Source organism: Gracilinanus agilis, chromosome 3 (assembly GCF_016433145.1).
Source record: "Gracilinanus agilis isolate LMUSP501 chromosome 3, AgileGrace, whole genome shotgun sequence".
In the NCBI taxonomy this organism is placed as follows: domain Eukaryota; kingdom Metazoa; phylum Chordata; class Mammalia; order Didelphimorphia; family Didelphidae; genus Gracilinanus; species Gracilinanus agilis.
Window position 1 is genome coordinate 182,932,350 of NC_058132.1, and position 12,761 is coordinate 182,945,110.

Here is a 12,761-nt window from a genome sequence, read left to right on the forward strand (position 1 = left end):
AATGAAAACTGCTTAGACAATATAGATTCAGAAGGTAAAGTAAAAATTTAAAGATTCCACAAGTAATCTTCTAAAAAAGATCCCCAAATGAAAACTAACAGAAATATTATAGCCAAATTCCAGATCAAAGGCAAAATACTGCAAACAGCCAGGAAGAAAGAATTTAGAATCATTAAATCACAGTCAGAATTACATAAAATTTCGTAGCTACTACTCTTTTTTTCTTTTTTTAATTTTTAAATTTTTATTTAGAATATTTTCCCATGGTTATATGATTCATAATTCCCCCTCCCCTATTCTCTCCTCCTCCTCCCAAAGCCAACAAGCACTTCCACTGGGTTATACTTATATCATTGTTCAAAACATATTTCGTTATTCACATTTGCAGGAGAGTGATCCTTTAACATCAAAACCCAATCAGATCCCTATTGCACTACATGATTGAACATATATTTTTCTAATGCATTTCTGGTTCCACAGTTGTTTCTCACATGTTCCTCTGGATTGTCCTGGGTCACTGCATTGAGTAACTACCACTCTTAAGGAGCGTAGAATGCAAGAGGTGATGAAAGTCGGAGCTAAAATGGAAACTCTCTGAGTGAGATTGATGGTGACATTGTAGAGGACTCTAGTGTACATAGGAGTTGGCTTATGTTGCCTTTGAAGTTATTTCCATCTCTGAGTTCTTTGAAATCCATTCCTTCCACATGATTCTATAATTCACATTTCACCATTTTATAGAAGTAATAGCACTGTACCTCCTTATACTTAGTTAGTCTGTTCCTCAGAAAATGACCAGGCATATATATGTATAATTAAAATTTCCTCTCTCAAAAATTTCCTAAATTAATTTTATTAACCTTATTGCTGTAATATGTAGATAAAGTCTAACAATTTTATTTTACTTTCCAATTTTTCTGATTATTAATATTTTCTTTACCCCAGTTCCTTTGAGATAGGTGATGATCATGATAACTCATATTTTCAAAGCTATTTAAGGTTTGTGAAGCACTTTGGTGCTCACAACAGATTTATGTATGATTTTGTCTCCATTTTTAAAATGTGGGAAATGGTGCTTATTGAAGATGAATAATTTGGCCAGTGTCACACAACTGGCAAGTGAAGGCATGATTCAAATCCAGGTCTTCTTGATTCTAAGTTCAGAATCTCTATTTACAATTCCATCCTCCCTGTATCACTTAACTAATCTGTTTTGTAGGAGTGCTTATTTTCTGCTCCAGAGCACAAGGAAATGGCAAAAATTCACCCATCTCTCCAACTCTGAACCTTTAGTGAAATGTCCTGGTTTGTTTGAAGATTTGACTAATAATGTTACTATTATCGTAGACATTCTACTTAGCCATATCCACTTAAGAGTTTTCAGAATGCAAACTCTATTTAGCATCATTTCCACAACCTCAGAACCTAATTAGCTTCTCATTTAAATGTCATAATGCATGTAATGGAGCATAATCTGTCTCCAAGCCACTTGCACATCTAATTTGACTTAAAAAATTAGTAAGGAAGACCTTTGGGGTGTGTGTCTATATATATATGCATACATTTGTGCACCCATGTATGTATATTTACATATACTTATATACTTAGAATCATTTAGGCAAACATACATTTGGCATTTGAATCATCTTGCCAGTCCATCAAAGTTGCTCTCTCTGAAGAACTCTGGTATAGACAGTGGGACTTGGGAACCTGGCACAGTACCATCCCACATAGCATACCTGCATCAAAGAAGGCTCAGTGCTCTATGAGTAAGGCAGAATTTTAGTAGCTCAAAATAAAAACGAGATACACAAATTTAGAGACACCTCCATCCCAAGTGTTCATATAGGCTATTTGTTCCAGGCCTGTGATAAAGCCTTCTGAGCTCATCTTGGTCCGATCAGCCATAGACACACTGTACATTGACATAGTGATGATATCATTTTGATCCTCTGACTACAAAGGACAAAACTAACTATACACATACATACATATGTGTACATGCTTGCATTGCCTGTGGGGAAAACATTCAGAACAGAAATGTGGAAATGGGAAAGGACAGTAAGCTAAATTAATTTGGCTCAAACATATCACTTAGGGCAGAGGTATCAAATTCACAGCCAAGAATCTGTGTGTCTCAAAATTCTAGCTTGAAACAGATTAAAATATAATTAGTAATTTTCAACAAGTTAATAAAAATAAAATGAAAACATGAAGCTAATTTTTAGTTTACTTAGACAATATGCAGCAAGAATCTATTTCTGTTTGAGTTTGACACCATTGAAAATAGTGGGAAAGAATATTGGGAAAATGTTTTGAGCTTGGCCTGATTCAGACCAGTACTCTTATTTATTTGAAATTGGAACTAAGTGAGACACTCCTAGGTCATTCATCAGTTTACAAAAAGATTTATTTGGGCATAACAAGAGCAGGATATACAATAAGAATATATCTTAAAGATACCTTGAATTGATTCAGCTGAGTTGAAGCTTCCTTGGGTGATAGAACATTTCCACTTCTTCAAGTACTATATATATTCAGCATATTCACTTATATTTCTTGAAGAAAACATGTTTGTGAGATGATCAAAAGAGAATAGAAAGAATCTCTGCTAGAAAATATTTGATCACTGTGCTAAATTTAGAGATTTGAAAGCAAACAAAAACACTATATTACGGACTACAAGCACATTTATCTTCTAAGTCTTTTGGACAGAAAAAAAAAAAAACCCAAACAGTGAAAACAAAAAGCAAATATACAAAAACCTTGACTAGACTCAGTTAACCAGGTAATTTTTATTTAAACCCTTAATTTCCATCTTAGGATCAATACTGTATATTGATTCCAAGGAAGAAGAACAACAATAAGAGCTAGGCAGTGGGAGTTAAATGACTTGTCCAGGGTCACACAGCTGAAGTGTCTGAGGTCAGATTTGAATCTAAGACCTCCTGTTTGTAAGCCGGGCTCTCAATCCATTGAGTCATCTAGCTTTCTCCACCAGGCCATCTTGAGTGCATTTAGGTATAAAAACTAGAGGACACATAAGAAATTGATTAAAAATGGAGAAGATTTATAAAAATTTTTGTAGCTTTTTCCTTTTTTTGTATTTTCAGTCAACAAAAATCCACCCTTTGCTTCCCTATTCCATAATCCCTAGCCCCATTAAGAACTAATGTAAAAAAATTCTGTTCATATGTAGTAAAACAAATTTCTGTATTGACTGTCTCTCTCCCTCCCCTGAACCCCCATATGCATGATTCAGCACTCTGAGTCCTTCATCTCTCTTATCAGAAGGTGGGTAATGTTTCATTATAAGTCTCTGAAATCATGGTTGGCCATTTTGCTTGTCAGAGTTTCTAATTCTTTAAAAGTTGTTTGTCTTTACTATCTTGCCATTGTATAAATTGTTGTCCTGGTTCTGTTCATTTCACTTTCATCAGTTCATATAAATCTTCCCCAAATCATCACTGTCATCATTTCTTACAGCACAATAATGTCACTTCTTATTCATGTTCCATAACTTGTTCTGCCATTCCCTAGTTGGTGGCGTCCCTCTCAGATTCCCACTTTTTCTCCTCAAATAGAGCTATACATGTAAAAAAAATTATTTACAGCATAGAGATTTTAAATATTTTATACATCTTCAGAGTTTATTTTGCTTAAGACTAATTTCTCCTTTAATCTATCCTCCCTCTTAAGATCCCCTTCTCCCCTTTAGCCCTTTCCCTTTCCCTGTAAAGCAAACTAGCTTTATGTATCCAGCTCTGTGTACGTGTGCATTCTTTCTTCCTTTCTTCAGCTCAGATGAAAGTGAGATTTAGTGTCAGCTGCTCCCCCCACTCTTTATTTGTGTAAATATCTCATGTACTCTGCTTATGTCAGATAATTTCCACTAGCCTTCCACTGCTCCAAGTGTATTCCTATTTTCCTCTCTTTCCATTCTTCTCTTAAATTATTGAGACATAACAGAACCATTCTTAGACTTTAGACTCTCTGTGACCACTGGGAGAGTTCAGAAGGGACACATGTAGCATTTCCCCACATTTGAATGTAAACAGCATATGTTTGTTCAATCCTTTATGATTGTTGGCTCATAATTACCTTTTTATGTTTCCCTTAACTCCTATATTGACCTTAAGAGTTTCTAAATAGTTTTGGCCTTTTTTTCAGTTTTTTTATTTGATAATATGTCATCATGATTATATTATTAAAATATCCTATAAGGTAGGGCTATTTAGCATGGGGGTTAGAACATGCTAGGAAGTGTCTGAAGCTAGGTTTGAACTCAGGACCTCCCATTTCTGGACTTGGCACTCTATCTATTGAGCTGCTCCACTTCTTTTATTTTTATTTTTAGTTTTTAAAGCTTAGAAGTCCTCTGTTTCATTCAAGGTCCATATACCCAGTTTTGCTGGGCAAGCTATTTTTTACTGTACTGGAATATTGTATTGAAAATTCTCTGTTTAGAGTGATGGCTGCTAAGTTGTGTTTGATTATGTCTATGGTTCACTGATGCCTGAATTCTTTCTTTATGGCTGTTGACTCTATTCTTACTTTGACTCTTTTGATAGATTGCAAGCTTCTTCAGGGCAGGTTCTCTTTTACCTTTTTAATATCTCTAATATTTAGCACAGTGCCTGGCACATGGTAGGAGCTTAATATATGTGTATTCATTGATTGATTAACTGATCTGGAAGTTGCATATTTTGGCTATGATATTCCTGGAAATTTTCATTCTGGGAATTTCTTTAGGAAATGACTGGTGTATTCTTCTGTTTCTGCTGTGCCCTCTGATTCTAAGAGATCTAGGAAGTTTTCTTTCAAATTTTCTTGAAATGTGATGGCTAGCATTTTTTTTTTTTTTGGTCATAGTGTTCGGGTATTCCAATGAGTCTTACTTTGTTTTAAACCTGTTTTCCAAGTCATTTGATTTGCTATGAGATATTGTGCCTTTCCCTTATCTTTTTTGCTCTGTTCTCATATTTCTTGTTGCCTCATATAGTTATTGGCTTTCTTATGAGCCATTCTAATTTTCTGGGAATTTGTTGCTTGGGCAAAGTTTGTGCCACCTTCCATAGCTCTCATTTCTTTACCTCATCTCTCTGATCTCAAGACTGGAGGAATGGAAGTCCTAGGTCTAAAAACAAATATTTGAAAGATGTAGCAACAGAGATAACTTTGTTTTACAGTCACTGATTGTCATTATCTGGTAAGGCAGGGAATAGATGTATGCTCACTCAAAGTATATACTATTGTGATAGAGGTTTTCCAGCACAGTACAAATAGAAAAGAGATTCCCAATAAATGATAGAATCTTTCAAGTGCTCCTCTCTATGAATGTCATTATTCTGATTGCATAAAATGCTAGAATATTGTAGAGTCCCCAAATTCAATGGAAAAAATTGGATTGTGAATATTTATTCTGCAGGCTATGATATGCAATTAGATAGATAACTCTTAGAGCCAGCCCATTTGTGTGATTGTGTGTGTGTGGGGGTGTGTGTGTGTGTGTGGGGGTGTGGTCTATCTTTTGGACAAGCACTATACATAGATAAGAAAATTGCTTACAACTTTTAATGGCCTATCAGTTGTTCCTTGAAATAAAGGCTCATCTTTTCAACATCGATATTTTCTCTTTGATTCTGTATGACTTTGATTTTTGCTCTGTCAATCTCCGAAGATTTGAAGTTTAGGTCACCCAGAAGGCATATGATTGGCATGAGCAGGCTATAACCCATTTATAATAAATAATTGTGCAGAAGTGGCACAAAAGGATACCATTAGAGAAATTGTGTGTGTTTGTGTGGGGAGAAATAGACTTTTCAATTAGTGAAAACAGGATTAATCAGTGGGTAGTTTCACAATATGAAAGATCTGGACTTTCTGGAACATGAGTAGATCCCTTCTGATGGACTGATGTGAGAACATAGTCAAAGACTACAGTCAGGGTGTGCAGGCAGAGATGGGTTGGAATCTGTGTTATGGGCAGCAGTACCCAAGTGTCAAAGGTAACAGATATATATCAAAACATTGTCTGCCAGAAAAAATTTAGTATCCTTTGCTTCCATTATCCATTTCCCCTACTATATGACAACATAGTTTTTTTCTATCTTAATTCAAAGGATTTTCTGAGGACATTCTTTATAAATCTGAAAACATTTCCTATAAATAGAAATAGGAAAGTTTCTTTAATGCAAATATTTTTTCTATAAACAACAGATTGCTTGACAAAAGTGGCAAATTTGCATTTTAACACTGTACAAACTTGCAGTTTTCCTATCTAATTTTTAAATATATATATATATATACACACACTTTAGTAGTAGCATAATATAATGAGTATGAATCAAATTCATTTGAAATATTAATGTTATATATTTAAGTGATGGGTATTAGAAGTCCTAGAATATGTTTTTGAAATAGTTATAGTAGGGTACCTCAGATGATTTCTGATAGAAGCAATAAATTATTTTCAATGGTAAATATTTTATTTAAAGTTATAGTTTTATTTTCATTAAAAAAGAAGCACTAGTACCTAGATAAATGTTTCACTCAAACTCTTATTTGTTTTCTTTCATGTTTGACAAATATAAAACAAGAATAAGTGATGGCAAATGTTGCAAAAGTTAAAATAGCACTTCCTCTGACTACCAACTATGATGCTTTGTGGTCTAGCAAGTCTGATAAATTAGATGCTGTTATAAGGTTCAGCTAAAGCAAATGAAAATAATTTATCAGAGATACACAAGAAAATGAAACACTGCATCATCACAATTTTTAAGATTAGAAAATCAATCAAAAACTTCAGAAGTAACTTGACTATAACTGTATGATTGTGGATATTTAACAATTAAGTAGAACATTCATTCCAAAAGATTAATGGGGTTCATTTTTATTACAAATTTTGCTTCTGAGAATCCAGCAAAATAGGAAGTGATGTACAATGTGTTAAAAATGAATAACAACAGCTTTAATGAAGTAAAAACAGAAAACTAATAAGCATGTTGCATTCAACAAATGTTGGTCTTCGATGTATTGAAAATATGTCATTCTCTTTGCATCTACATTATTCCAACTATATCTCAATTATAGTAAGAGAGACACACATATGAATGTTATTTGGAGAATAATCATTGTAGATTACATAGTTTACATAGTTAAATACTATGACCATTTTGTTCAAGCTCACATAATTACAATTATATAAATATGAAATAAATATAATTACATCTAAATTATGGGTGATTCTTATATAAATTGTTAAAATGGAAAATGAGCTATAAAACTAATCCAGTTTCATTTTTTAAAAAGGAGGTGCTAATGAATTGTCTTGATTCAATGCCTAAAAGCCTTAAATTCTAATCATGAGTTCACCAGAGGAGGGGAGCAGAGCAGATTTAACACTGGAAGTGACCTTAGAGGTCATCTAATCCAAACCACTCATTTTGCAAGTGAGGAAACTGAGACCCAGAGAGTTAGTGAAAATACTTGCTCACAATAATTCTGTTTGGAAGTTGCAGTCATACAACTCAGCCCCAGGGCCTGGAATTCCAAACCCATGGTATTTCCCATCTTAACACATGTAACAGATAATTTTGAAAACTGATTAATCTAAAACTTCTATAAGCCTTAATAGTATCATCTAAGAAAGATGATTTTAAGTAATTGACTAAGTAATTTTTATCATTGAATCTTTTACAGAAGAATTGCCAGTAAACATTATATAGGCAGTAAATCAATATGCCTTAGGTTTTATAACTTCAAATATTTGTTTCAAGTAATGCGTATTTTGATAGCTTTTCTAACACATCCTTTTTCATTTTTTTACCATGTTAAAACATTAAAATAAGACTTTAGTAAAGGGTGTGATATATTGTCCTTCAATATTTTAAAAATAATTTAATTCAAAGGATGAAATCTACCTCTAGAGTAGGAATTATCCTCTCTGATGCTTCACTGTGGCAAAGAGGTAACTTAAATTCTTGGATCTTGTGGTAGCAGTGTGCAAGTTTTGGTAGGTCTTTCCTTCAAATCTGGGAAAATGTTGCCAATGGATTCAGTAAGAGACTGCATACATTTTTGTTTGTTTGTTTTTGGATTGCATATACTGGGATCCAATGTGTAAAGGTTATCATTGGAATGTTGGCCACCTAATGATGATCATTTTTGATCATTGTAACTCCAGAAGATCATCTACTAAGTAAGCCATAAAGGTATTTTGACCTGTTTTTGTAGAGTGCCTGTGCCAGCTAAGTAGTGGATCTTTGATATATTGAAATAAAGAATCTTAGTAAATCATATTATTAATCCCTTGAATAATGTCTATATTTACTTTTTTGATGAGAAAAGATACAAATAGATTTTAAGATAATTCTTTAGGATTAGAGCATGAATAAATGTAGTAATCTTGGTAAGAACTGAATTTTTAATACCCCCAAAGTAGAGAGTAAAAATGGACAATAGGATTGATCTATTCATGATGATCAAACCTGATCATGATATATTTAATTTTTTATTAAACAAGTTGTTGCATGCTTTGTACTCATTGTTTCCTCTATGTTGACTGAAATCTTATATGCATATATATATGTATATATATCATATATTTACTCTTGGTTATTCTTTTTCTTTATTTAGGTTATTTCACAATTGAGAATCTTGGGTAGATCAGTAACATCTGGCTCCAAGTTTGATAGAGAAATCTGGTCAAATGAACTTTCTCCTGTACTTAATCTGTGGAAGAAACTTAATCAGGTATGTTCTATAGTTTCACATGAAAAATTATGTCCATTTTTCATCTTTGTCTGTCTTTCATTGTCTTTGCCTCTTTATCATTCACATATTTGTGTTCTCACTCCCACGTGACCACCATCTTAGTGCAGTACCATCTTCATAACTTTCCCTTGTTCCAGTCTGTGTCCTCATCTACATCCTCCACACAGGGCCAAAGTATCCTTCTGATCCTATCATCCTCCCTGCCAGAGAAATCTGGTGGTCTTATTACATCTTCTAGAATCAAATGTAAACTCTTCTCTTTGGTGTTTAAAACCATTCACAATCTGGCTCAAGTCTGGCTTTCCAGGCTTACTGCTTTCTAATCTTTTTTACATACTCTACATTCCAGCCACATTGACCTACTTGTATGGCCTTATACATGAAGCTGCAACTTTTGTTTCCATGGCTTGTATAGACTTTTCTGAAAGTCTGGAGTGCACTCCCTTCTTACCTCTACTTCTTGGAATACCCAAGTTCCTTTAGAATTCAGTTCAGAAGACACCTATCATATGAGGCCTTTCATTTTCCTCACAGGTGCTAGTTCCTTCCCCTGCAAAATTACTGTAATTTTTGTTATGTATTTTGTATTTACTTATTGTTTCCCCCAATAGAAAGTGAGCTCCTTAAAAGTAGGAATTATTTTACCTCTTTTTTACTTACCTGAGTATCTCTGAAGATTTTATTTTGAATTCTTAGTTTTGAATTTTTGCATCTCAAATCCTCCCAGGTAAGATAGTTTAATTGTGTATACTTCTTTTTTTCTCAGTGAATAAGGAGAAATTCACTTGTCTCCCTTGGAATGAAGAATAGTTATTTCTTCTTCCAACCTATTTCATCTCCTTTTTCCTCTCCTTTGTTGGATTCTCATTCATGTTATGCTCTCTATACTATTTCATTTGGTGATCTCATTAGCTCCCATAGATTGAATTATTATCCCTATTCTGTTGTTTCTCAAATCTACCTTGCTTACAAACTCTTTGATAATCTCCAGTCTCTGATCACCAATTTCAGATCAAGCTTTTCAGACATCTCAAATTCAATGTCTAGTAGACATCTTAAACTCAATATATCCAAAACAGAACTCATTATGTTTTTCTCTAAACTCCGCCCCTGAAATAAGTGAGGCAACCTTGTAAATTTTCTAGGAAATGGGTTGTGGGTTGGACTAGCACTGTAGACCCAATGTGGTCTGCCCACAGTATGAAGCCAAGTGAGAGGTTAGATGAGACTAGCCTCAGTGATCTGGCTCAGATAGGCAGAACAAAGATCTGGGACCTTGGCAGCTCACACATATTGGGTGGAAATGTTGATAATGATGAGAAACAGGTCACAGGATATGGGTATATTCAGGGAAGACTTCTCGAGATTCGGGAAACCTCCAGGGGAATCAGGAACACAGCTCCTTTCTCAAGCTTGGTCCAAAGATGGCCACAGGAAGGAAGCTCCTCTCTCATCGGTCTCCAGAGTTCAGCTGACACCCTTTGGAATCTCAGCTTCTCCTCTTATCAGTTCCTCCTGTTCCAGAACCTCAGCTGTTTAGTTCCACTCATGTGCCAGCTCTCCTCTGTAAACATCCTTTGCAAATGCCAAGCCCTCTGCAACTTTTCCATACTTTCCATTTACTTTCTATACCCCTCCGCCCCCCACCTATGATTCCCACTTTCCCTATTATTGGAGAAGGCTATAACTTCCTCCAGGTCCCTCACGCTCTCAACCTAGGAGTCATCCTGTATTTCTTACAGTCACTCATACCCCCACCCCATCCACGTTATTGTAAAAGCTTATAAATCACTTTTGCAACAGCTCTCAAATATGCTCATTTTTCTCTTGTGACACTGCCCCCTCCCCAGTGCAGGCACTCATCATGCTATACCTGGACAACTATGATAGACTGACGGTGTGTCTGTTTCCCCCCACTCCAATGAATCCTTCATTTAGCCACTAAAGTGATTTCTGTATCTCCAGTCACTTTTTATTGCCCCCAAGAGCAAATACAAAATGCTGTTTGGCGTTCAAAGTTCTTTATAACCTGGCATTCTACACATTTCCAGGCTTCTTGCATCTGATTCCCTGACATGTACTCTTTGACCCAATGACACTGGCCTCCTGACTGCTCCACAAATAAGACCCTCTATTTCTTGGCTCTAGGTATTTTCTCTGATCCTGCCTTGGCATGCTCTTTTCTCCACTTTGACTATTGTCCTCACTGACTTCCTGTAAGTTCTAATTTAAATCCCAATTTCTATAGGAAGTTTTCCTTAACATCTCTTAATTCTATTGTTTTCCCTCTTTTCATTATTTCTATTTATCCCACATAGAAAGCTTGCTTTGTATATATTTTTGTACATGTTGTCTTCATTCAATTGTAAGCTACTTGAGGGCATAGAATAATAAATAAAAAGATGAAAAGTACTTTGCTAATTGTATCCCCATTGCTTAGCACAATACTGGCACATAGGAAGTTCTTTGTAAATGTTCATTGATTGATGTTCCATGAAGTGGTGGGGTGGATACCACAACTTTTTATAGGCTATTTCTGGTGTATCACATTGTATTGTTTTTATTTCAGGAGTTAAAAATAGTATGTCTCAGGGGATAGAAGACTGGCTTTGAATCAGGAAGAGCTGAATACAAGTTATGCCTCTGACACTAACTGTGATATAGGCAAATAGCAATCTCTCAGTGCTTCCTGAGAACCTTTTAAGAATATAAAAGTTCCAAAGGACTTGTAGATCTACAATAGGAGACTGAATTCACACACACACACACACACACACACACAAATATATGTACATATATGACACATATATGTAAATATATACACATACACATTCATATTTAGCAGATATGGGAATCTCAAATAAATTTCTAGTATAATTAAGTAGTAATTTACAACAATTCAGTAACAGACTGACTAAAATTAATTTTCTTCTGTTAATCCATAGTCTTTTTAGTATATTCTTCATTTGGAAAGGTCACTAGTCTAATAAAGACAATTTTGCTGACTAGGTCTTTAAAAAAAACCCTTTGGGTCTTGAGGGGCAAAGGATATTTTCCTATGACCCTTGGTGTCTTATCACCACCTAAGTTTTTACTTGAATGTTCTTGCAAGGCCATCTGATTCAATAATTCAGTACACATTGATTAAGCAACTACTATATGTGAAGCACTGAGTTAGAAAGACCCTGGAGATAGAAACATAAACTAAAAAGCAATCCCTGTTCTCAAGGAGCTTACATTCTTTTAGGAAAATTTGACATATAAATGGATAACTATATATTTGAGGAGAAGAAAGATTACTAACAACTGGGGAAATCAGATAAAGAGACAGGAAGGAAACAACCTGTTTTAAGATGTGGAGGTGAAAACTCTTTTGGCTGTTGCAGTCAAAAATTCTTTAATAATCTTGGAAAGAGGCATTTCATTTGAGTGGTTTGGTGAGAAATGTGTTTGCAAAGGGTTGGGAAGTGTGAGTGATGAAAGGAAGGTAAAAATATTAGCATAGATTGCTTTTTAAGTCTCTATTAAAGGACTTAAGGACTTGATAGTCAAATGAAGTTGTTTTTTCTAAGGACAGAGAAACCTAGGAATATTTATAAGCAATAAGAGATAAGCCAGTATATAGGGAGAGATTAAGGGCTAGAGAAGAGAGATAATTGAAGGACAAGCACCTGGAAGACAGCAGAGTCAATAAATTTAGGGCTCAGGTTGTTGTGTCAATCTAGATGAGAGAACAGCTGCTTTTTTAAATTAGAAATTGGATCAAAGGAAAAGAGAAAGGACCAATGACAAGGGTTTTGAAGTATACATATGGGGACTAATGGGTGCTCACAATAGCCTTAATTTTCCCACTAGAGTATAAAATGAGGAAGTGAGGTCTTGGCTCGAGAGAAAGCAGGGACTAGTAGTAAATAAGCAAAGATAGTTTATGAGCAACCACAAGCTTTATTTTCCCCATTAATTTGAATCCATAGACTTTTAAAAGA

The 12,761-nt window shown here is 34.8% G+C and overlaps 1 protein-coding gene across 2 annotated transcripts in view; it reads left to right on the forward strand.

Moving 5' to 3' along the window:
- The window catches only part of DYNC2H1 (dynein cytoplasmic 2 heavy chain 1), a 390,998-nt gene that overhangs the window by 297,982 nt on the left and 80,255 nt on the right, over positions 1-12,761 (forward strand). For both annotated transcript variants that reach the window (XM_044668721.1, XM_044668720.1), the window contains one exon: positions 8,638-8,754. In XM_044668721.1, coding sequence (XP_044524656.1) covers positions 8,638-8,754 — 117 coding nt within the window. The remainder of the gene's footprint in view (positions 1-8,637; positions 8,755-12,761) is intronic.